The sequence below is a fragment of the Thalassophryne amazonica genome, chromosome 5 (assembly GCF_902500255.1).
Source record: "Thalassophryne amazonica chromosome 5, fThaAma1.1, whole genome shotgun sequence".
Taxonomy (NCBI): domain Eukaryota; kingdom Metazoa; phylum Chordata; class Actinopteri; order Batrachoidiformes; family Batrachoididae; genus Thalassophryne; species Thalassophryne amazonica.
This window is the reverse complement of record NC_047107.1, coordinates 16,975,872-17,000,400: the sequence shown is the minus strand read 5'-3', so window position 1 is coordinate 17,000,400 and position 24,529 is coordinate 16,975,872. Positions and strand designations below refer to the sequence as shown.

General features: G+C 44.0%; 1 protein-coding gene across 1 annotated transcript in view; it reads left to right on the top strand.

Moving 5' to 3' along the window:
• LOC117510137 (cell cycle checkpoint protein RAD17-like) overlaps nucleotides 1-24,529 on the top strand; it is a 91,364-nt gene that overhangs the window by 16,635 nt on the left and 50,200 nt on the right. Inside the window, exons 3-6 of the mRNA XM_034169750.1 lie at nucleotides 3,449-3,700; nucleotides 11,210-11,278; nucleotides 12,080-12,218; nucleotides 15,089-15,225. Of these exons, the coding sequence (XP_034025641.1) occupies nucleotides 3,449-3,700; nucleotides 11,210-11,278; nucleotides 12,080-12,218; nucleotides 15,089-15,225 (597 nt within the window). The remainder of the gene's footprint in view (nucleotides 1-3,448; nucleotides 3,701-11,209; nucleotides 11,279-12,079; nucleotides 12,219-15,088; nucleotides 15,226-24,529) is intronic.

The following is a 24,529-nucleotide window of genomic DNA, read 5'->3' as shown; positions in this document are numbered from 1 at the left end:
AATGTAACTTCAAAAACATTGGGGTCTTGATGGCGCTGGTCACCAGGGGGCGCCAAAGTACTCAACGTGCCTAAATTTGAGGAACTTTAGTGCCACCTGGTGGCCCACAGCATCAGCCTTTTTAACAAATTTTGCAGGAGTGGATAAACTCACATTTCTTCGTTATATATCTATATATCTCTTCTCTCTTCTTCTTTGGGGGAGGTGATGGTCTAGTGGTTAAGGTGTTGGGCTTGAGTCCAGAAGATCATGGGTTCAAATCCCCGCCTGACTGGAAAATCACTAAGGGCCCTTGGGCAAGGCCTTTAATCCCCTATTGCTCCCGGTGTGTAGTGAGCGCCTTGTATGGCAGCACCCTGACATCGGGGTGAATGTGAGGCATAATTGTAAAGCGCTTTGATCGTCTGATACAGATGGAAAAGCGCTATATAAATGCAGTCCATTTACCATTTATAACAGTTTGCAGAATTTTGGGGACTCCTCTTATACTGGTTTGATGCCCCTTTTTAATCAGGTCATTGAACACATGCTCACTAACCCAATTGCATGAATTACCACATGAATACATGTATGATTTGATGATATTTCTTTTGATTCTCCTTCCCTTATGTACAGTCAATCCAATACATGTGTATTGGTATCAGCAGTGATGTCGGTAATGCGTTACTTAGTCACGCGTTACTCTAATCTAACCACTTTTTTAGTAACGAGTAATCTAATGCGTTAATCTTTCCAAATCAGTAATCAGATTAAAGTTACTTCTCCAAGTCACTGTGCGTTACTATTATTTTTACATTGTGGGTCGATAGCAGCATTAATCTTGGTCCGTGGGCAGGGGGTCAGGGTTTGACTGAACTGCCCACTTTAAGCGAGCTGTGAGCTTTTCATTCGCGTTTTTTTTGCAGTAGCTACGACTCCTCCTCACCTTTTAAAGCGTGGTGACAACAGCACACCTGCACTGAGCTTTACAAAGACATTTTTATGTTTTTTTTCTCTGAGCCGCTCCGTATCTCCTCGTTAAAAACAGCTGATCCTCTGCGACGCGTCAACAACTAACACTATTTTCCACTCAAATGCACCTAAACTCTTTTTCTGAGGACCACATGATGTGAAAACGCAATAAAACTTTCTTACCTGTAAATCTGGTCATACCTGCATAAATAAATGTTATCCATTCTTTTTGCTCAAACGCCAAAGCAGGGGCGAATCCAAATGGAATGGGGGCTTTGGGCAGGGATGTGCCCCCCCCCCCCAACACCCCTAGATTAAAGGTCCAGTTTTGAAGCCGTTTTTTTACTACAACTACTAATACTACTTAAAATAATAATAATTTCGACAAGTAAAATGTTTAGAGAAAAATTAAATGTTAGAAAAATGTTAGAATTTACTATTACTATACAAACAAGCTATACCAACTATAGCTTAATGGTGCCCCATCCTAATACCCCATCACACTAGAGGCCGAATGTTGGCCAAATTAAACTCCGACCCACATTCAGGAGGTGTTGAGGTGCATTTGTGGCCATCGGACAAGAGTCTGAGTGCAGTCCAAACAGTCGGGCACAGCCGTACGGCAGCCCTGGATGTTTTGAACATGAGCAAAACATTCAGGGTGCAGTTGAAGTGGAAAAATATTGAACGGCAATCGAAGTGCCATCTGACTGCAGTCTGACTGAATTCTAAACAATCGTACGGTGTAAAAACGGCTTTTGTGATATTCAGATCGCGTTCGGGGGGATGTTCTGTACGGTTCCGGCACTTTGAACCCTGGCCGAATGTCCCGAATGTGCCTGAACACACCACGAGTGCACCTCGCGTGCTGCTGGAATGTATTCTGCTGAACCCCAATCGTATGGCTTGTAAGTGCGTTCTTATTGTTCTTACTACATTCTGGCAGCTGTCAAGGTACTCTTACAGTGTTCCTCCTACATTTGTACTGTGTTCGGGGGCTCATGCGCGCAAATCAGTTGGGGCAGATCGGAGCACAGTTTGGGTATTGAGGTGGCTGTGTTCTGTGGGCCGCCAGAAGAGGAGGTACTGCTGGCCCACCACCAGAGGGCGCCCTGCCTGAAGTGCGGGCTTCAGGCACGAGAGGGCGCTGCCGCCACGGACACAGCCAGGGGTGACAGCTGTCACTCATTATCTCATGACAGCTGTCATCCATCTACACTTCATCATTCCACTCCATAAAAACCGGACGTCGTCTCCACCTCGTTGCCGAGATATCATCTACCTGTGAAGGTAATATTCTCAGCCTTAAAACTAAAACTGTGTCTTAGTCTGAACTCTTTTTGCAGCTGCTTTCCTGTGGTGTTCCTTATCTGAGAGATTGGCGTTTGGTGTGATCAGCGACAGCTTCGCTTCACACCCCAACCAGATAAGTGGTTAGACAGGAGCTGCACGAGTGTGTGTTAGAGGTGGAGGTGGAATTCCCACCATTGTTGTTACTGAGTGTGCACGCACCCACATCTGACTGTTTTTGCTCCTCACCAGCAGTACCAGATCCGACACTCGGAGACGGTGGCCACCTGGGGACTCGGAACTTGGCAGCTCCAGTATTCTCCAGGTTCGGTGGCGGAGGAAATCGTGTGGTTCCGGTTCTTCTCAGGACAGACGTCTTCTATCCTCGAGCCTGCCCACACGTCACCTTTGTGGATTGACTGTTTGCTCAAATTCTGTAATCCTGTGTTTTGGTTGTGCTCTTTCACAACAGTAAAGTGTTCATATTCAACTCTTTCATTGTCCGATCATCTACGCCCCCTGTTGTGGGTCCGTGTCACTACACTTTCCCAACAGGCTGTCCTCCACAATTCTTATTCCCCCCAGATGTGGCACAATTTCTTTTTTTTTTTTTAATTATTTTTATTTATTTATTTATTTATTTTTGACATTCCGTCTGATGCTTGGCTCATGCTCATTCGTACTCAGTGTGACGGAGCCCTAAACAACATATCAAAAGTCCTGATGAATCACTTAGAAATTCAAGATGGCTTCCACAGGTGATGTTCAAGCTTTAGTTAGTAGGAAGCAGGGGTGGTGGCCAAGTGGTTAGTGCGCTTGGTTTCAGTGCAGAAGGTTCCCGGTTCAGATCCCACCTATGCCACATTTCTCCATGTAACATGGAGTTGCAACCCCGAGTGCAAACCAAGGGAGCAGCTGAAGGGACTTACTAGTTTGTATAGCGTTATATAGCATGAAAGTAGCAAAATTTCGATGCTTTTGAGCCTGCTCTAAAAATTAATTCATGCAAACAAACTTTTACACAGCATGTTTTCTCATCAATTGGAACCTATTCAGGGGGTCAGAGTATTACATTTCAAAACTTTGCAAAATAACGACGACCCTGGCCTTGGAGTATGAAAAGGTCTGTATCTGTGGTGAGTTGGAGGGTCTAGGGCAGTGATTATCTAGAGTAGTATTCCCTCATGTGTTGAATGTTTCTCCTTAGGTCAACCGTTGGGTGGATCCAGCCTTCAGTGACCTACCAGAACGGAGCTTTTCCGTCTCTGGGAGAAGGAAGGAGACCCAGTCTTTGTCTTTGTGTTCCAAAAGTGAGTCCTATGGGGGGAAAAGGCCCAGAAAGAGAAAAGGGGAACTTAGTGGTTCAGAAAACCACCACTCCTCTTCTTCCTACTACCTTAAAGAGTCACAGGAGGACCCAGATGTGCCTTGGGTAGACAGATACTCACCAAACTCACAGGTCAGTATCAGTAGGTGCTTTTCTTTCTCAGGGACTAGTAATAACTGGAAGGTGCAATTACAGTGCCACACCCATACATTACATGTTTGTTACAGATGCAAATGAATTCTTTCTGGTTGAGTGTTAAGATCAGCTTTATTTGTCCCAAAGGAAATTATTTTGCCAGAGTACAGAAACAGGAAACTGTGGACAATGTTTTTTTTTCTTTAACAGTAAGTACAAATTTATGCAAATTGACTGGAAGACATTTGACAATCACTCATAAGATTGAGTTATTCATAACCCTGAATAACTCTGTTTGTTATGTATTCATCCTGCAGAAGGAGGAGGAATTTTATAGTCCAATTACCACAGGTAGGAAAGACCTCCTGTGGCGTTCTGTGGTGTGCCTCAGTGGTCTCAGTCTATGGCTGAAGGTGCTCTGACAGGACATTGGTGTGGCATGCAGGGGTGGGAGGTGTTGTCCAGGATGCTGAGCAGCTTCCTCAGCATCCTCCTCTCTAACTACATACGATGACATTTGAACAGTCCTGCCAAAAAGTGACCTACTTCATCAGTGATTATGTCAGGACGGGAGGGAGCCCGTCACCAGGAGCGGCTGGACCCGCAATGCAAACCCCCAGACAAGGCTTTGGTGTGGGAGAAATCATGGTCTTTATTCCAGGCTTGGTTTCGGTACACATGTAATCAGTCAGCGTGGCAGAGGTACAAACAGGATCAGGCTGAGATGCAGTCACAAACGAGCAGGGTTCAGAGGCACGAGCAAACTCAGACATCCGGGATGAAGCAAAAGGCATGGTCGAGGTACAGAGCAAAGTTCAGAACACGGCAAGACAAAAACAGGACTGTGATGGGCGCTGGAAAGAGTACAAAGACTACAATCTGGCGAAGAAGTGAAGGACTGTGGAGTTTAAATACTTGTGGACTAATTAGGGAGAAGTGAGGGACAGATGGTGTAAACGAGGTGCACGTGAGGAACAATCTAGAAGGGGTGTGGCTTCTGGCTAAAGAGTAAGACAGGGCAAAAGTGTGAGGTAGGGAGTGAGCAAAGTGGCGTGATGTAATAGACAAAGACACGGGAGCAGGTGCAAGAGTGTGAGTGAACAGAAACAAAACAGACTGCATCAAAGTGAGGGAAAAAACATAATGTCAGGTGCAGGGCGTGGAGTGAACAGAAGTAACTGGGCGTGAGACCAGGAATGAAGACATGATGGGAGGTGCAGAGTGGAAACAAACAGCAAAAGCAGAACAGAGTAAAATGGAAATCAAGGTCAGAATGTAATACAACAACAGGAACCAAAATCAAATATAAGCATAAATACAAGAGCAACTAGAACTGATCAGAAAATCAATACAAAAGCAGAATTAAACAGGAACAGACTAATCAACAGAAATCAAAACCCGATATAAAAGTATAACAGAAAACATATACAGATGAAAGCTAAATGAAAAACAATGAAAACACAAACTGGCTGAACAAAACTAGAACAGAACTTGACAATGGCTAAAGAATGGAAAGTAACAAAGTGATAAGAAAAACATAGAATAACTCATGATGAAAATCATTACTGATAAATCAACGCAGAAGCAGATGGAGAACCACAACAAGGGGAAAAACAAGGGCTCAGTGCCCTGACCCGGCCAAATCCCTGACAGAACCCCCTCCCAAAGCGTCCGACACCGGACGGACGCAACAACACAACCCGACGGGGAGGGCGGCGGGGGAAAACACATGGAGGAGGGCACACAGAGACCTGAGCAGCACACAGGAGGCCCACATGGCAGGAGACCCCACGGAAGACCGAAAACAAGACCAAAAACAGGTGCCGGAAGCGGTGGGAGTGAAATACTAGCAGGAGGACGTCTATAATGAAAAATCCAGCGCACAGGCAAAGCAGGGAACCGACTCCGGGCAAGGTCCGGAGGACGACCATGAGCCTTCACAAAGTGGCTAGCCATATCAGTGACCGGACTCTGGGGGGCATGGGACACAGAGGCGGAGATACAAGTACACAAAGGAACAGATCTGGGGACTAGATGCCTGGAACCACATAAAAGAAAAAACAGCCATTTAAAAGGGAAATAAACCAAGTGGCAAAACCACAGAAATGAACAAATCAGTGAAATCCAGACTGCCCCAAAAACCCACCAAGAGGGAAAACTGTAGCCAGTCTCCAAACCCCAGTATCGTGTAACCATCCAAGTGATCGAGGGCCAGGAGTTTAGTGTATTCAAATAGGGCTTCAACCATTGAACTAAAGCACTAATATGAGCAGCCAAAAGGAGTTTAAACAAGGCACACAAATACAAGATCAAAAAACCTACAGTGTTTAGTAACCACTTGCAGGATATAGTATACAGCCAAGGAACAGAAATATCACCTGAGAACAGGCCACCCTTGTAGATCTCGTTCTGCAAATCATTCACACTGATCATTCCAGATAAATCTGTAAAGTGATCCAGACTGAAAGAATAATTTGGGAACCAGTAAACGGATACAGCACCTGCTTGAAAGATGTTACATCCCCCAAAATAACGACCTTCTGGGAAGGCACCAAACACAGAAAAGAATCTGCAGATCTGGAATACACATAGGGCAGTCACTACTCGAAAAAGAAATTTGCATGAAGCCTGTTTCAGAATGTGACATGAAGAATTTAGCAATTTTGTAAACAATTTACAAGAAAACCTTCTCTGGCTCGGTAGTAGTGCTTTTAACGTATTTCTCACAGACTCATAAGAAGACTGTTTTAGGTTCAGACAAGGCAGTTTTAACAGACTTCTGAGAGCATCACAGGCATGTGAACCGATCAAAAGTAACCAGAGGAACAACGAAAAACCACTGACCGTCCTGCAGTTTCTGTTTTTGGAGGTTGTCTCCAGGACAGATGCTGGTGCAGCTTGTAGATGCCCTGGAACGGATGAACTGTCAGTGTGCGGGCGGGCTCCCCCCTCTGGAGCCACCACTGGTCGAGTCACCCGGTGCGGAGAGACCCCATCAGCAGCCAGCGAGAATGAAGCGAAGGCAGAGCACAGTGAAGTTTCAACGACAGTAGGTGAGGGTGAGATGGCAGATTGGCGTGACGTCACCAGTGAGGTGGTTGCGATGCACACGGAAGCAGAGTCTGAGTGGGCTGTAGGTGACAACGAAGCTGGACCGACAGGGGTAGCATGGATTGGTAGAAGTGACGACCTAGTGCGCGCCGAGACGTCACTGACTTCGGGCAGCGGGCCGCGCACCATGACGGCTTCCTCGTCGGGTAGCGGGCCGCGCACCATGACGGCTTCCTCGTCGGGTAGCGGGCCGCGCACCATGACGGCTTCCTCGTCGGGTAGCGGGCCGCGCACCATGACGGCTTCCTCGTCGGGTAGCGGGCCGCGCACCATGACGGCTTCCTCGTCGGGTAGCGGGCCGCGCACCATGACGGCTTCCTCGTCGGGTAGCGGGCCGCGCACCATGACGGCTTCCTCGTCGGGTAGCGGGCCGCGCACCATGACGGCTTCCTCGTCGGGTAGCGGGCCGCGCACCATGACGGCTTCCTCGTCGGGTAGCGGGCCGCGCGCCATGACGGCTTCCTCGTCGGGTAGCGGGCCGCGCGCCATGACGGCTTCCTCGTCGGGTAGCGGGCCGCGCGCCATGACGGCTTCCTCGTCGGGTAGCGGGCCGCGCGCCATGACGGCTTCCTCGTCGGGTAGCGGACCGCGCGCCATGACGGCTTCCTCGTCGGGTAGCGGGCCGCGCGCCATGACGGCTTCCTCGTCGGGCTGCGGGCCGCGCGCCATGACAACACCATCAAGCGGCAGGCCGCGCGCCATGACAACACCATCAAGCGGCAGGCCGTACGCCGCGACCGAGGCGGGACACACAGAAGACATGGGCGACTTAACTTGCTCATGAGACACGGGCTCCTCCGAGCTCCATGACGACAGGACTTCTCCCGATGGCTCGATTTGCGACCTCAGTGGCGAGTGTTCAGCCGAACATGGAGTGGTCGCAAAAGAGGGTTCGGGCAATGCTGGAGCTGGAGAGATCACTGTGGCTGGAGCTCGTGATTTTGGCTGTGGCGTTCGGCTTCTCCGTGGTGCGGGGACTGGCGCTACATGGAGCGGCCGCGCTGTGGAACCAGCGTCAGGGACGCACAGCTCACCAGGAACATGCCGCGAGGCCTCGCGCACTGCTTGGACTTTCCGTGGTGCTGGCTTTGGGGGAATCTGGAGTGTGGCTGGATCGTCTGACTGCATTTCAGGAACAAAGGGCAGCAGGTAAGCAGTTTTCCTTGGTGTAGTGTCGTACCAGGCTGGAGCGAGAGCAGCGTCTGAAAGCGTAATGACGCGCGGCTCCTCACAACAGGTGGTGGTGAGCTCGGCCTCGAACAAAAAGTCCATGGGGTCCTGAATACAGGGTGGGACCGACCCTAGCTTAAACTGCGTCTTAATGTCACTCAGCTCAGGAAATGTGGTTAGCAGCTCTGGTTCGGCTACAAAGATCTGATCAAGAGCTGAGAAAATTCGCTGTTGGTTCCGCCGACTGCGGCAGTCCTGATACTCAAAAAATAAGTCTTGAATTTTAAATAGTGTATTAGCCGTGTCCTGCAGCGCCTGACCTTCAGCCTCTGATGATGCGTCGTCATCAATGTCCTCCCACTCGGCGTCGCTGTCAGAGAGTGGGAGGCTGGATTCCAGATGGCCTTCAGGCTGTCTGATCCAAGCTGGAAGTTTCTCAGCTGCAAAAAACTCGTCTAGTTTTTCCAGGTCTGGGAAAAACCCATACAGCCAAGCATTGGCCTCAACAAGATCCAGGGCTTGGTTAAGATAATCAGATCTTTTCTTGGGTGTGAAACAAGCTCTAAAACAGTCAAAGCAGAATTCAATTTCGGAAAAAATGTCTCTGATTAGGGCAAGGTCGTTGGCTCTGACAACTGACGTGGAGTTCGCTGGGTCCAATTTCTGGCCAGATTGTACTGTCAGGACGGGAGGGAGCCCGTCACCAGGAGCGGCTGGACCCGCATTGCAAACCCCCAGACAAGGCTTTGGTGTGGGAGAAATCATGGTCTTTATTCCAGGCTTGGTTTCGGTACACGTAATCAGTCAGCGTGGCAGAGGTACAAACAGGATCAGGCTGAGACGCAGTCACAAACGAGCAGGGTTCAGAGGCACGAGCAAACTCGGACATCCGGGATGAAGCAAAAGGCATGGTCGAGGTACAGAGCAAAGTTCAGAACACGGCAAGACAAAAACAGGACTGTGATGGGCGCTGGAAAGAGTACAAAGACTACAATCTGGCGAAGAAGTGAAGGACTGTGGAGTTTAAATACTTGTGGACTAATTAGGGAGAAGTGAGGGACAGATGGTGTAAATGAGGTGCACGTGAGGAACAATCTAGAAGGGGTGTGGCTTCTGGCTAAAGAGTAAGACAGGACAAAAGTGTGAGGTAGGGAGTGAGCAAAGTGGCGTGATGTAATAGACAAAGACACGGGAGCAGGTGCAAGAGTGTGAGTGAACAGAAACAAAACAGACTGCATCAAAGTGAGGGAAAAAACATAATGTCAGGTGCAGGGCGTGGAGTGAACAGAAGTAACTGGGCGTGAGACCAGGAATGAAGACATGATGGGAGGTGCAGAGTGGAAACAAACAGCAAAAGCAGAACAGAGTAAAATGGAAATCAAGGTCAGAATGTAATACAACAACAGGAACCAAAATCAAATATAAGCATAAATACAAGAGCAACTAGAACTGATCAGAAAATCAATACAAAAGCAGAATTAAACAGGAACAGACTAATCAACAGAAATCAAAACCCGATATAAAAGTATAACAGAAAACATATACAGATGAAAGCTAAATGAAAAACAATGAAAACACAAACTGGCTGAACAAAACTAGAACAGAACTTGACAATGGCTAAAGAATGGAAAGTAACAAAGTGATAAGAAAAACATAACAGAATAACTCATGATGAAAATCATTACTGATAAATCAACGCAGAAGCAGACGGAGAACCACAACAAGGGGAAAAACAAGGGCTCAGTGCCCTGACCCGGCCAAATCCCTGACAGATTAACACACAGCAGTTCCATCACATTACCTCCAAACTGTTTCAGTGAGACTGTTATAACACCAGTGATGAAAATGTTCTGGAAATTACAGGAAATCTGGATTTTTACTCATGTGGGGAACATATCTATGTTATTTTTGATAACACGTCAGAATCCATTCATTCAGTTCCATTCAGTTCCACACCCAAACACTTGCCGGTGGTAATGCCGTGCTGATTTGAAAGCTGCCAATAAGCTCCAAAGAAGAAGAAGGTTATTTTATTTTGGTTTTTGGAGTTTATGAAGTCATATTTTGGGGGATTACGAGGTGGTTCTCCTAACTGTTTACTTTGTTGTGGACATTAAAAGTTATGAGCTGCGTTTTTCTAGTAATCATACATTAAGTGGAGCTAACGGGTGAAGCTCAAAATGCTAATGGTGAGTCCTGTACAAGGTACATTGTCCTCAAGCTGCTCCTGGTGTGCATTTGAGTGCCTTGAATGGCAGCACCCTGACATCAGTGTGTTAATCAGTGAAAGAAATTAAAGTACAAGCAACTCTGCCTTGACTATGACCTTTAGATACGAAATTCATAATTTCATGTGGTTGCACATTCCTGAACTGTCCAGCAGGTGTCCGTGTTCTGTAGGTTGTAAACGAGTGTATTGTTAAGATGGAGATGCATCACTTCCATTTTATTAATGCATCTGATGCGGACTCTTGAACAATATTCTGAAACATGCACAGGCGCTATAAAAGTTTCAAACTCTTCTGGAACAGTGTTTTGTTTCCCTAATTTACAGGATCTGTGACACTTTTGGTGCCATCCCCAGCTATAAATTCTGTCCATTCCAGTTTCACTGTCACATTCTATTGTATATTTCATCCACTATTTGCCACATAGTGGGCATAATGTTTCTCCCTGTGGCTGCTAGCTTAAGTTGTTAGCTGGCGCTCACATGAAAGTGGATGCCAGTTGGTGGAGTGCACCTATGAGCACAAAATCATCAGATGTGGCTAATGTTCACCAAGTGGTAGACAAACTACATGTACATTCAACCACAGCTGTTCATTCCATCCAACATCTGCTAACTATCCAACCAAGAAAGGACAGACACCTGTGGGTACTACAGAGGCAAAACAAAACCGATTTTCTGATGGATCTGGAGTATCAAAGTTCACCACTGCGAGTCAGTTCATTATTATGGGCTATTTTAATTTGGTGAGTTACAAGATGATAGAATTTATTGTTTTTGAGTTTCTGTTTACAGTCTAGCTGGAATGGACTAACCCGCTCATTTTCAGTTTATACACATCGTGCAGAGAATATGATGGATCTAGTGGTCACTTCCTGTGATTCTATAATACTGTAATGTCTCTCATCTCTCTATAAGAATTGAGGGTGATTGTCTTGGGCTTTTGTGACATGTTTGGACATTGCTGATGAGTTGCTGTGTGTTCTGTGTTTCTGCAGGCGGAGCTTTGTGTTCACAAGAAGAAGATAGAGGAAGTGGCGAATTGGTTGACATTTCATGCATCAAAGGTACAAATAAGTGATGTTTTTAAGAACTTGCCTTCACTTTCATCCCCACCAGTGTGCAGAACACACATTGAAACAGCTCACTCACCACACTTGGACTGGACATCTCGGTCTGTTATGTTGTGGTTTAGTTGTCTCTGCAGCTGTGGAATCGCTGCTTTGTCCAGCCTCTTCTTTCACACATACAGTGCATCTGGAAGGTATTCACAGCACTTCACTTTTTCCACATTTTATTATGTTACAGCCTTCTTCCAAAATGAGTGGAATTCATTATTTTTCCTCAAAATTCTACACACACATACGCCATAATGACATTGTGATTTTTTTTTTTTTTTTTTTTTTTTTTTTTTTAGATTTTTACAAACACACACACACGTGTGTGTGTGTGTGTGTGTGTGTGTGTGTGTTTGCAGGCTTCCATTTTAAAATGAACAAATGTTTGCACAAAAACAAAGTTTATGAGTTTGAACATTAAATATCTTGTCTTTGTGGTGTATTCAATTGAATATAGATTGAAGAGGATTTGCAAATCATTGTATTCTGTTTTTATTTACATTTTACACAATGTCCCAACTTCATTGGAATTGGGGTTGTATAACATTGAGTACATAGGTACTCACCGGGAGCAGCCGAAAGAAGAAGAATAATTAAGATACAGAAATGGAATACGTGCAGTTGGGAAAAATTGAGTTTGAAAGTCTGTAGCCAAGGTGTATGTGAAGTTATTCTCACACATTTAAAAACTTATACATATTATTTATGCTGAGGGAAATTAGATTTTTTTTGCTTGGCTGTCATCCACAGGCTGGTATTTTGCTGCTGACTGGACCATCAGGCTGTGGAAAGACAGCTACAATCCAGGTTTTGTCTCAGCAGCTGGACTTCAGAGTGGTAGAGTGGACAAACCCCACTAACCTGGAGCCAAACCTCAACAGTCAACAAGGTAATTACAGTCCCCCCCCCCCCCCCCCCCCCCCCCCAAAAAAAGAGTGGCCAATCCCAATGTCCTTCCTAATGCAACTTCATGTTACATGGACAATAGGCAGCGTTTGCTGCACTGACAAGTGCTTTTAACCACTTGTCCACCACTCTTATATCTGTCTTCTATTTGACTCTCAGGAGTCACTCACAACACTGAAGAAATCTTGAACCATTCTACAACAGTTACTCTCTGGCTACAGCCCAGTGTAATTATAGCTGAACAGAATAAACGCTTGGATTCAGTTTAGTATAAATTACAGCAGAGTTTCAATGAAAATTCACAGAATCCAACATCTTCATAATTGGTATTTTGCTGTTGCATAATACATCATATTTGTTAATAGCATATAGCAGTTTGTTAAATGAGGTATTTCATCACAAAAGGTTTACTACCACATTAATACATCCAAGCAACTCCTTTACCAGGGAAGAGTGTATCATTTTGTCAGCTTGAGCACAGATCTTTCATTTTCCATTTCTTCTCTTTTGGGTTAAGAGAATGCAGTGAGGATCCCATGTGGTCAGTACAGTACAATCATGAGCAGGATAAGAAGAAAGTTGACTCACCCTTTAATTTACTGAACACTTCATGGAGGCTGTTGCAGTGGTGTTGTATGTGTGGCACTGGTGACCTCTGCTGGTGGGAAAACAGACTGCAGACAAAAAGAGTGACGCATTGGACTCCAACTGATTTTTTTTTTTTTTTTTTTTTTTTATTAAATATAAATGAGGATTATCTAAAAGTACCCATGGGTGACCCCGAGTAATTGAAGCATGGGGAGATGAGATAAGATGAAACTGATTTGCCCTACAAATCTGTAATAAGTTACTTTTGCCACGCACTTGCTATTCATACTGCTTGTTTCCAGGGGGAGCTATACATCTTCCATGTCAGTGTTTAGTAGTTTTGTTCAAACTTCATGAGTAAAAGTACCATCTCCTCCTGAGTCAATAAGAGTTACAAAGAATGTGAGTGATTCTCTCAACCATCTGTTATAATCATGTATGCAAACCAGACAGAGGGACACAACTTAAAGTAGTTTGGCTCACCAATATCCCCTTTGTTACTGCTGAGCCCTGCCTTTTGGTCATCTGGCAGAGGTGGCAATAAACAGGTGGAAAACACCAGTTTCAGAAAGTGAAATCCTACCAAATATTTATTATAATATAATATAATATTTGTTAAATCCATTGATGGCCAGGTTATTCTGTTAAAAGTTGTGGAAGCATACCCAAATGCAGAGCAAAAATTGAACTTTGAATGAGTTAAAATGAATATGATTCATTGTATTGACTGGAGGCTGGAATAGGAAGAGACGGGAAAGAATTTTGCAGGCTGGTCTAACAGATGTCTTTTGGCAAATGCGGTACCAGGTGAGTACTAGAGTCTGTTTGTATGGGTCATATTGGGTAGACGTCCTGTGTGGTAGACATCGGTGTGGGAGGGGGAGTTCAGTGTTGATGGGGAGTGATGATCGTGGATATCAAGCAAAACATTCATTGATTCAAGGTCATTCAAAATTGCAAAAGTGCAAACAAGACAAGAACTGATAGAGTCTGAGTTCAACACTGGTGTGTTAAATACTGGTGAAGATGAGTGGTGAGACCAGGGTAGGTATCACTGATGAACCAATGGAGAATGTGTGCTGAATAATCCACGATGCAGTTGAGTGAAGGAGGTCTGAAGATGTCAGCAGTAACTGCCACACAACTAGAGATGAACACACAGGGAGACAATAGAAATACAGAGCAAAAGGGAAAAGAAATGACGAAAGACACTATAGAGGGTAGTCCGTAACACCCTTCGACCCAAACTAACTGAACTTCACACATGGGTCTTTCTAGTTGTAGTTGCAATCACCATAGTGACGGTGACCTGATTTGCTTATTAATTAGAGTAAGGGGTCATATTTTGCCTTTTAGAGATATTACTTGAGCAAGGCAGGTAAAGTTTTGACACAACCGACAACTGATTCCAAGGCAGCCATGAGGTTACAGACCACCTTACTGTTTATACCCCGAGGTCATCCAAGAACATAGTTTCACACCTATGTGAAACTATGTTCTTTCAATATGACACTCAGGAAAGTGCTCAATTTTAGATCCAGAGGTTTTTCTGTCACTCTTCAATTGTTGTATTGACTCAGGTCCAGGAAGACTCCAGTGATATTTGTGGGATCCTTTTATCATCTGGATTGGGACATCTGAATGATTGTCTCACAAATACACGCAGGAAACCTGCTGCTTTCTTGTATGCCTTGCTTATGTAAGCTTTGGTCATAGTCGCAATTCCTCTATGACGAGCAAGATGGTCTCTTAGTTCATTCCAGGACCGGGATATGAACTTGGAGATGACTGAACAGGCCTAGTCTTAGTGTGCACTGTTTCTGACAGTTGCTACATGTGGTTGCTGCAGGGAGCTTGTATCACTCGGGATGTTGAAGCTGGAAATGCTGCTTGTACCATCTTCATGAAAACAGAATTGAATAAATAAATAAGTTTCTGTAGTTATAATTTCAGTGAAAACTAAGCAGTTATTCAGAAATATGAAAGTTTTGGGGAACTAAAAATATCTTGTTTGGTTGGCACTGTGCAGTAGAGATGTATTTTTTATGTTGTTGAGGAAATTGGTTGTCATGTTGCAGTGCATTTCTCTTAACAGTGTTTTTTTCACACCATTTTGTAACTGTGTTTGATGAAATTATAGAAGAACAGATATTTGGCGAATGTGTACTCGGGGAATGATTGAATCAGGTATCTACAACCTCATGTGGTATCTACATGCTCCAATTGGTTCTCACTCTGAATTATCAGTGATGTTCTTGTCTTCAGAGTGGAGAATGAACGGGTTGTCTGCCAGCTCCCAGACTGCACAGTTCCAGGACTTCCTCCTCAGGGCTAACAAGTACAACTGTCTGAAGATGGTTGATGATGGAGGAACAGCAAACAGGAAGCTAATACTGGTGGAGGTATGTTTAACACCCCTATGAATAATTCCAGTTAATGCGTAAAAGCACAGTGTCTGTGTGTAGTCTAGCTGTGATGTCCAACAACTTCTTGGGGATGGCATCTCCCTACCTAGCTGACCTAATTAAACCTTATGTACCGGCCTGGGCTTTGCATTCTCAGGATGCAGGATTACTTTGTGTCCCTAGGGTGAATAAGAAGTATGTGGGTCACAGAGCTTTCTCTTATCGTGCCCCTGTTCTGTGGAATGATCTCCCTGCGTCAATAAAACAGTCAGATTCTGTGGAGACTTTCAAGTCCAGACTTAAGACACACTTATTTTCCCTTTCGTATGGCTAGCATACGGGTATAGTTTTGTTTTACGCTTTTTACTCTTTTAATTCATTTTATTAGGAAACTGAGCGGGCCGCGGCCTCAACTTTACCAACTTTACTGTGTCTTTTAGTGAAGGTTAGGGCTAGTGGCCGGCGATCACCTTAGTATTTCTTTTTCTTGTTGTTTAATGCTGAAAAGTTATACTGTATTTCTTGTCTTTCTGATGCCTGGTTCTGTTTTTTCTCTCTGTTTAAGGTGCAGCTCCATCCAGAGATGAGAACTGTATTTGTGCTGGAAACCCTCCTGTCCTGTGCACCAATAGCATTTCCTGTATATTCATTTTGTGAATTGTTTCTGTGAATTGTTCTGTAATTTATGTCTGTAGCATGGCTTAAGCAGAGGGTCACCCCTTTGAGTCTGGTCTGCTTGAGGTTTCTTCCTCATAGGGAGTTTTTCCTTTTTCCTTCCACTGTTGCTCTGGGGGTTAGTAAGGTTAGACCTTACTTGTGTGAAGCGCCTTGAGGCAACTCTGTTGTGATTTGGTGCTATATAAATGAAAATAAATTGAAATTGAAATTGATGCCATAAATTCTCAGGATGTCTCTGAGAGCAGCCTGATTGAAAAATTTGAAAACATTACTATAGACTGCATAGAAGTACTGCCATGGTTCTTGCCCTGTTCAGTGCTTGCATGGATTGGATGCTGGGTAGGGTTGTGGAAACCTGTGACTTAAGTGTTTTTGTTGGAGAGGAATGGTTTACCAACCTTGACTTTGCAAATGATGCTGTAATTTTTGCAGTATCAGTGGATGCCCAGATTGCACCACTTCAGAAACCGAGTGAAGAATTGGAGTGATTAGGTTTGCAGTTGTCCTGGATCAAGACTAAGATCCAGGGTCAGTATCCGCAAAGCAACTCAAAGCCCTCTCAAAGAGCTCCTAACTTAGCCTAAAATTTCCTGGAAAGGAATCTTAGCCTAAGAGTGAGCCAGCAGGTAACTGAGAACAAGTCTGGCCAAGGAGTGGACAGAAACTCCTCTCTTTGTGAGGAGGCGAGGTTGACCCCGTTGCTATGTATGATGCAGTCCTCTAAAAGCTGTGATTGGTTGTCACAGAAAGGGGAGGAGAAATGAGGAAAAAAAAGCGCTTCATCCTTGTAGTCATGAATGGACAGTGAAATCAACCTATCATATAACCTGAACTGTATTAAGACGTGTAATTATGATGATAACTTTGTGATGATGAAACCCAGCAAAATGAAATGAATTGTTACACACCTTGAAAATGTTTGATTGTACCACATTCACATGCCGAATATCTACCGTATTTTCCGGACTATAAGTCGCACCGGAGTATAAGTCGCACCAGCCACTTTATCCATTATAAAGGAAAATAAACCATAAATAAGTCGCACTGGACTATAAGTCGCATGGACAGACAGGTATGTTAACTTAACATGAAAAGTTCAGATGATAATATTGTGACGGCTACCGTTTTCGGATGGATATTTCACCAGTCGCAACTTGTAATCTGCAGAGTATGATTTTGTTTTTGGTGGCATTTTTTCGGGCCTTCTCCGTTGTCTTGTTATCAGTAATGTTGACATTTTTATTTTTCTATGGTAGTCAGAAGTTGCAGGAACAGTCACACAAGCCTTGAGCGCCCTCTCGTGAGCGGCATTTTACCTACGGATATGTTTGTATTTTGCGGACCACATTGCGAGCCGAACCATAACCCACACCATCGCTGAACGGTTCTTTTCTAACATATTACCCGCTGTGGACATAGTACACACCAGGTGTCAGCTGCCGATGTTCGTGCAGCACCTACCTGCGCAGCTCCTGACCTCCCCGTGGTGTCGACGCCAGCTCCTTCCAAGTGCAGACGCTAATCCTCCGCCATCGCTCACCCAGTGCTCCCACGCAGTTCTCAGCGTCAACTTAAACACTCTGCTCACACTGATATCCAAAGGTTGAAGCTGTTTTGTTAGCCCCCCCGGAATAACAGCAAGCACCGTGTTCGTCTGCTTCACACGCTGTTTCACACGCTGTTTCACAGTGTCTGGGTGAGGTGAGGAATGCGTGTCCAATGTTCTGTTCTCTGATTGGTTATCACGACCAGCATGACCTATAGGGCGGCTGCCATACGACAGTGCCCATGATGCATTGTATTTCCGTTTCCGGTGGCCATTTTAAAACATAGTGCAACTCTGTCACGTAAAATTGTTTTATTACGGTAAATTAATTGAGAATCTTCCGGTATATTTTTTATTTATAAGTCACTCTGGAGTATAGGTCGCACCCCCGGCCAGCCAAAACATGTAAAAAAGTTCGACTTATAGTCCGAAAAATACAGTATATTAAAAGCGTGCATGCATGAGTTTTAGTGTGTTCATTGTGAGTACATAATATAATTGTAAATATGTTAAAAATACATGCATGACACAAGAAAGTGAAAACACGTATTTCCATTGTGGCACATTTAAAATCAATTGACCAAATAGAAGAAATAATAATAGAAAATCACAATATTAATAATACCAATAATAATAATAAAATAATGATAATATTAATAGTGTGTATATGATAACAAGAACCTAAACAATTTGTAAATACATTAAAACAGTAAATAACATAAAATAATTATGTAGCTCAAGCTGGTAGCATGTTACTGACTCACTGTCATCCTACATACAGGGAATATCTCTGCTTCCTCTCTGTCTTTTGTGCCATCTCCTCTGCTTAGACACTCTTAGGCTTCTTAAAAGTCCTCCCTACTCTTACCAGTTTGGCACCTTAGGAGCTCTCTTAAGGCTTTGTTGTGCTTTGCGGACAATTTTCATCTTACCAAAGGAAAATTCTAAGAAATGTCTAAGAATTCGAGATTTTTCTTAGAATAACATCACTAGGAGCTATTTGTAGTCTTAGGCTGCTTTGTGGATATGGACCCAGGCTTTTAATGGCTTTCTGGAGTCAACCAGCAGATGTGTATCTCTATGTGGTGAAAGTGGAGAACGTGTAGAGACATTGACTTATCTCAGCAGTGATATTCATGTCTCTGGGTTCTAGGACTTTGAGATTGAAAGACTCCAGGGAAGAGCTTATGGAGTCCTGAGGTCACTTGACAGGGTGTTTGACAATATTTGCAGGAAAATGCAGGTCCAAGTCTTTAGGGCCCTATTGTTGCCCATCTTACTCTACTTGTATGTTTGTGAGTAGTGATGACAAGATAAAGCTTCTTGAAATGTTGAAGCCTCTCTGCAAGTTGTAGTGAAAACTGGTTCATTTTTTTCAAGGCTTTAAATCATAGATATCTATTGAAACAGTAGATGGAGTACCACGGCGATCTGCAAATTCACTGGCTTTGCCAGAGCGCCGCCATCTTGGTTAGCACCCAACCTGTAGGGCCCACCTGAGAGAACAGGCAGCTCCAGACAGGGGTTTACAGAAAACCCACTCACACTGTCCATTATGTGATCTTTGGCTCAAGCCACCCCCTAAACACAAGCTCGGGGTGATCAGGACTCTTCAACACAGAGCCCTACAGGTGCCCACAACTACAGAGGGAAGGGCTAAAGAACAACAACATGTCCGGAAAGCCCTCACAGGATGTGGTTACCCATGATGGTCCCTGGATAAAGTGCAAAAGTCTCAAAGAACAAAGAGACCAGACAGACAGGAGACAGAGCCACGAAGAAGAGGTCTCTCCCTTATTTAGCAGGACTAGGGGAACACTACAGAGGATCTTCAGACAGTACAAAATCCCAGTTTACTTTAAACCTGTTAACACCTTGAGACAGAAATTTGTTCACCCTAAGGACAGGATCCCGAGTTACAACCAGAGCAATGTAGTGTATTCTATCAGATGTCAGGAAAGCTGTAACGAACACTGCATAGGTGAGACTAAGCAACCTTTATACAAAAGGCTATACCAGCACTGCAGAGAGTGCGCCAGTGGACCTCAGTCTGCAGTTCATCTCCACCTTAAAGACACTAACCACACGTTTGAGGACAAGGAAGTTAAAATCTTTGCCAGAGAAAGGAAATGGTTTGAGAGAGGAGTGAAGGAGGCATTTTATGTGAAACAGTTGAAACCCAGCCTTAACCAGGGAGGGGGTCTGAGACACGCTTTGTCCCCTGTTTACAGTGGGGTACTAAGGTCAAAGCAGTTTCAATCTTTTGTTCATGGTAATGAGTCATTCACGTCATCAAGAGAGTCGTCAAGGGAGCCGTCTGTCCCATCATTAGGAGGGACAGCTGCCCTGTCATTAGGAGGGTGCTAACTAGAGCACAATAGGTGCTAATTAGAGCTATTGTTTAGTCACTAGCCTATAGCAGTCTGCCTCTCGGTTGGAGGGGTCTGGTTAGGTTTAAAACTCCAGCTTTTGTGGCTTCTGTTTATTCTTCTCTACAAGGGTCAGACAGAATTCAGACTACCAGAGCAAGAATTTTAGATTTTAGAAAGCTTCTGCGATTTGAAGCGAAACATCCTCGCGTCAAGCAACCCAGTCCAGTTGAAGATTCAAGCTTCTCTACTGTTACAGTGCTGTTACATTTATTCAAATCCACATTTGTACAGCCACTATATGTCAAAACAAGTACAGAAGAGGATCAGACTATTTATATAATAGACTTGAATGAATTTGTTCATCCTAGTCCAGATAGAAAATAATACCATCAGTTTGTCAAACACACCATGTCTGCCACGACACCAGATACTAGTCTGATCCTTAATTAATGTCATTATGAAGATAACGATAGGAAATAACCGGGGTGAAAGTAAGAGCTTTGCACGCTCGCATCAAATTAAAGATATGAATATTAAAGACTACTCTTAATCCACCTATGGTGCCGCTTATATGGAGCGCTTCTCCGCAAAATATCAAATATATAAATAAGAAAGTAAGAATATTCAATAATTTCTGGATCAAGTTGAAAAGAAATCTGAAAACACACACATTCAGTATATTATAGAGAAATTTATCTCATTCATGTATATTCTTATATACAATGCCAAAGTGACTGTCATGTGACCCACCAAATTGAGAGCAAAAGCATTTCCATTATGAATTTGCTCTTACAGAATATCTCAGGATGGAAAACCTGATGTGAAGAAAAAAAACAGGCTAATTAAAAGGGATCAATTGAGACTTTATGACAGTGAGACTTCTAATTGAATCACTAAAAAAATGGTGAGATATTTATCACGACAAAGCATTCAAGCAGTAAAACTGAAGTCATTAAAAAAAAAAATAATTTTCTAACCTTTATTCAGCTATTTTAGGCATTTCCCCACATCATTATTATTACATATAATACAGACCTATCTGCTCACTCCACAATTTATTATTATTTATTTTTTATTTATTTAAGCAGCTGATACTCCTTTGTTAGATTGTCACTGCACCTGAACGCTGCACAAAGCAAAATTTTCAGATCACTTTAACCCAAGTTTACGTCAGCGAATAATCAGTTTCTATTTAATCTAATGTCTGACGACACAGGATAATGCTAAGCAAGATGGCAGCTGGTGGTAACAGCCCACAGGCTGCATCCGCCAGCTAGTGGATTAAGTAGAAATCAATGCTTTGAATGCATGCTAGAGACCCCTACAGATCAATAAGAATATGATACAACAAAAAATACAAGACTGAGCCAAACATAGACCCAACCCAAAATGCAGTGTTGTCCGTGTATTGACACAAATACACACATGCATTCGAAAATACAAATGAAGCTCATATGTTCTTGCCTTTGTCATAATGAAAACATGAAATTTATAAGTGTAGAATAATAGACATTTATGACACATAGATTTACTGATATGTCTTAGTTAAAAAAAAATTATATATATATATATATATATATATATATATACACGAGGGCTGTCAATAAAATATAGGTCCTTTTTATTTTTTTTCAAAAACTATATGGATTTCATTCATATGTTTTTACGTCATTTTATCCGGATATTCCACTGTTAAAGGAGATTTTTTTTTAATGAAAGACGTGCGGACAGGTCTGCACGTCGGGACGCAGCCGGCGCGGTGCGGCGGCACAGGAAAAACACCTCCGTGTTGATAACCATTTGTAAAATCCAGGCGGCTTTTGATGGCTTTCAGTAGAGTGAGTATATGAGAAATTGTTTAACAGCTGGACATGTTCCAACTTGTCCTTTTCCTGTGGCGGAGCGTCGCAGCGGCTGCGAGCCGACGCTGCAATCCGTCCGCACGTCATGCATTAAAAAAAATCTCCTTTAACAGTGGAATATCCGGATAAAATGCTGAAACCGACTTCTTCTGAAACTTCTCTGTTCTCTCACAACGTCCTGGATCAATAGAGCCTCAGATGTGGAGGTTTTCAGCTTGAAACAGGCTGACGACGGCGCCTGAGAGCGCTACGCGACGTCTCTCACCATGGGAAGTCCTTAAAGTGACAGTATCACCTCAAAATCTCTCATCAGCCGTTAAAATTTTCACCGAAAACCATCTTAATTTTTCGAACCGTGTCCACTTCGATGTGTCTCACAGCTTTAGAAAAAATTTTGATCAAACAAAGCGCCAGTCTCTCAGCAACTTCTCAGACAAAGGAATTCCGACGAGGGGCTGGATGACTCCTCCCACAAGGAGTGCTCACAGGCGAATGACGTCACCGACAGGCGTGGAAAAACTCACGCATGCGCACGAGGGTTCAAGCATGTCTGACGTAAAAACATATGAATGAAATCCATATAGTTTTTGAAAAAATAAAAAGGACCTATACTTTACGGACAGACCTCGTATATATACACACACATATATATATATATACATATATACACATACGAGGTCTATTAGAAAAGTATCCGACCTTATTATTTTTTTCAAAAACCATATGGATTTGAATCACGTGTGATTACATCAGACATGCTTGAACCCTCGTGGGCGTGCGAGAGTTTTTTCACGCCTGTCGGTTACGTCATTCGCCTGTGGGCAGTCTTTGAGTGAGGAGTCGCCCACCCGCTCGTCGATTTTTTTTTCATTGTTTAGGAATGGCTCAGAGACTGTTGCTTTGTTTGATCAAAAGTTTTTCAAAACTGTAAGGCACAACTGAGTGGACACCATTCAATAAATTCAGCTGGTTTTCGGTAAAAATTTTAACGGCTCATGAGAGATTTTGGTCTGTAACTGTCGCTTTAAGGACGGTCCACGGTGCCTGACGGCGATCTGCGCTTCGAGGCGGCAGCGTCTCGCCGTTTCAAGTTGAAAACTTCCACATTTCAGGCTCTGTTGACCCAGTAAGTCGTCAGAGAACAGAGAACTTTCAGAAGAAGTTGGCATGAGGAGTTTATTCGGACATTCCATTGTTAACGGTCATTTTGTAATGAAAGAACGTGCGGGCAGAGTCGCATGTCGGGCTGGACCCGACCGCGGGGGGTCGCGGCAGGAAAAACACCTCCGTTGGAAATCTTAACGGGCAAGTTGGAACATGCCCAAGCTGTTAAACAATTTCTCAGTTACTCACTTGTTGAAAGCCATTAAAAGCCGCCTGAATTCTACAAATGGTTTTCAACACGGAGGTGTTTTTCCTGTCGCAGCGCACACAGATTTGCCGAGTCGTCACGGAAACGACTCGGCGAATTTGCGCGCACGTCTTTCATTAAAAAATGTCCTTAAACAGTGGAATGTCCGCATAAATTCCTCATGCCGGCCTCTTCTGAATCTTCTCTGTTCTCTCACGATGTCCTGGGTGAATTAAGCCTTAAATTAGGATGATTTCAGCTCGAAACAGGCCGACGACAGCGCCTGGAAGCGCTGCAGGACGTCCCGCTCCGTGGGAAGTCCTTACACCGACAGAAACACCCCATAATCTCTCATCAGCCGTTAAACTTTTCACAGAAAACCAGCTTAATTTCTCGAATAGTGTCCACTCGGATATTCCTCACAGGTCCAGAAAAATTTTTGATAAAGCAACGCGCGCCGTCTTGAGCAGCGTGTGAAACAAAGGAATTCAGCCGAGAGGGTGGGACCACATCTCACTCAAGGCCTGCCCACAGGGAAATGACGTCACCGACACGCGTGAAAAAACTCACGCATGCGCACGAGGGTTCAAGCATGATTGGTGTAATCGCATGTCATTCAAATCCATATAGTTAAAAAAAAAAAATAAAAGGGTCGGTTTATTATCTAATAGACCTCGTATATACACATATACACATATATATATATATATATATATATATATATATATATATATATACACATATTGTGTGGAGAAAAGATTATGTTGTTTTGCCCCTGTCTTAAAGTAACCCTAATGATGTACTTGTTATTATTGCACAAATTTGTTTTTGTAGCCACTAACGACTGAGAGTGAAGCATGCTGGGGTCATTCTGAACTGGGAGTGAAGAGCTGGGGTCATTATGTTTTTGCAAGAGGAAATAACTTTCAGATGCCTGTTGAGTAAAGGAATTATGTGCGCCTGGGAGTTTGAGATGGCCACTCACCCGCCCTTCGCGCACACACTAGAAAAGAGGGGGCAGAACCATGCTCCGATAGAGTCTGCTGCGGGTTGCGTACGAACGCCCAGCCGGTTGACAAGCGCACTCTGCCGAAGGTGTTGGCTCTCCACCTTAAAGGCGTCACGGTAAGAGAGAAAGAGATATTTTATGCGCCGCAACCAAAGAATTTCTGCACAAACTGTCAGAAACCGTCTCAGGGAAGCTCATCTGCATGCTCGTCGTCCTCATCGGGGTCTCGACCTGACTCCAGTTCGTCGTCGTAACCGACTTGAGTGGGCAAATGCTCACATTCGCTGGCATTTGGCACGTTGGAGAGGTGTTGTCTTCACAGATGAATCCCGGTTCACACTGTCCAGGGCAGATGGCAGACAGCATGTGTGGCGTCATGTGGGTGAGCGGTTTTCTGATGTCAATGTTGTGGATCGAGTGGCCCATGGTGGCGGTGGGGTTATGGTATGGGCAGGCGTCTGTTATGGACGAAGAACACAGGTG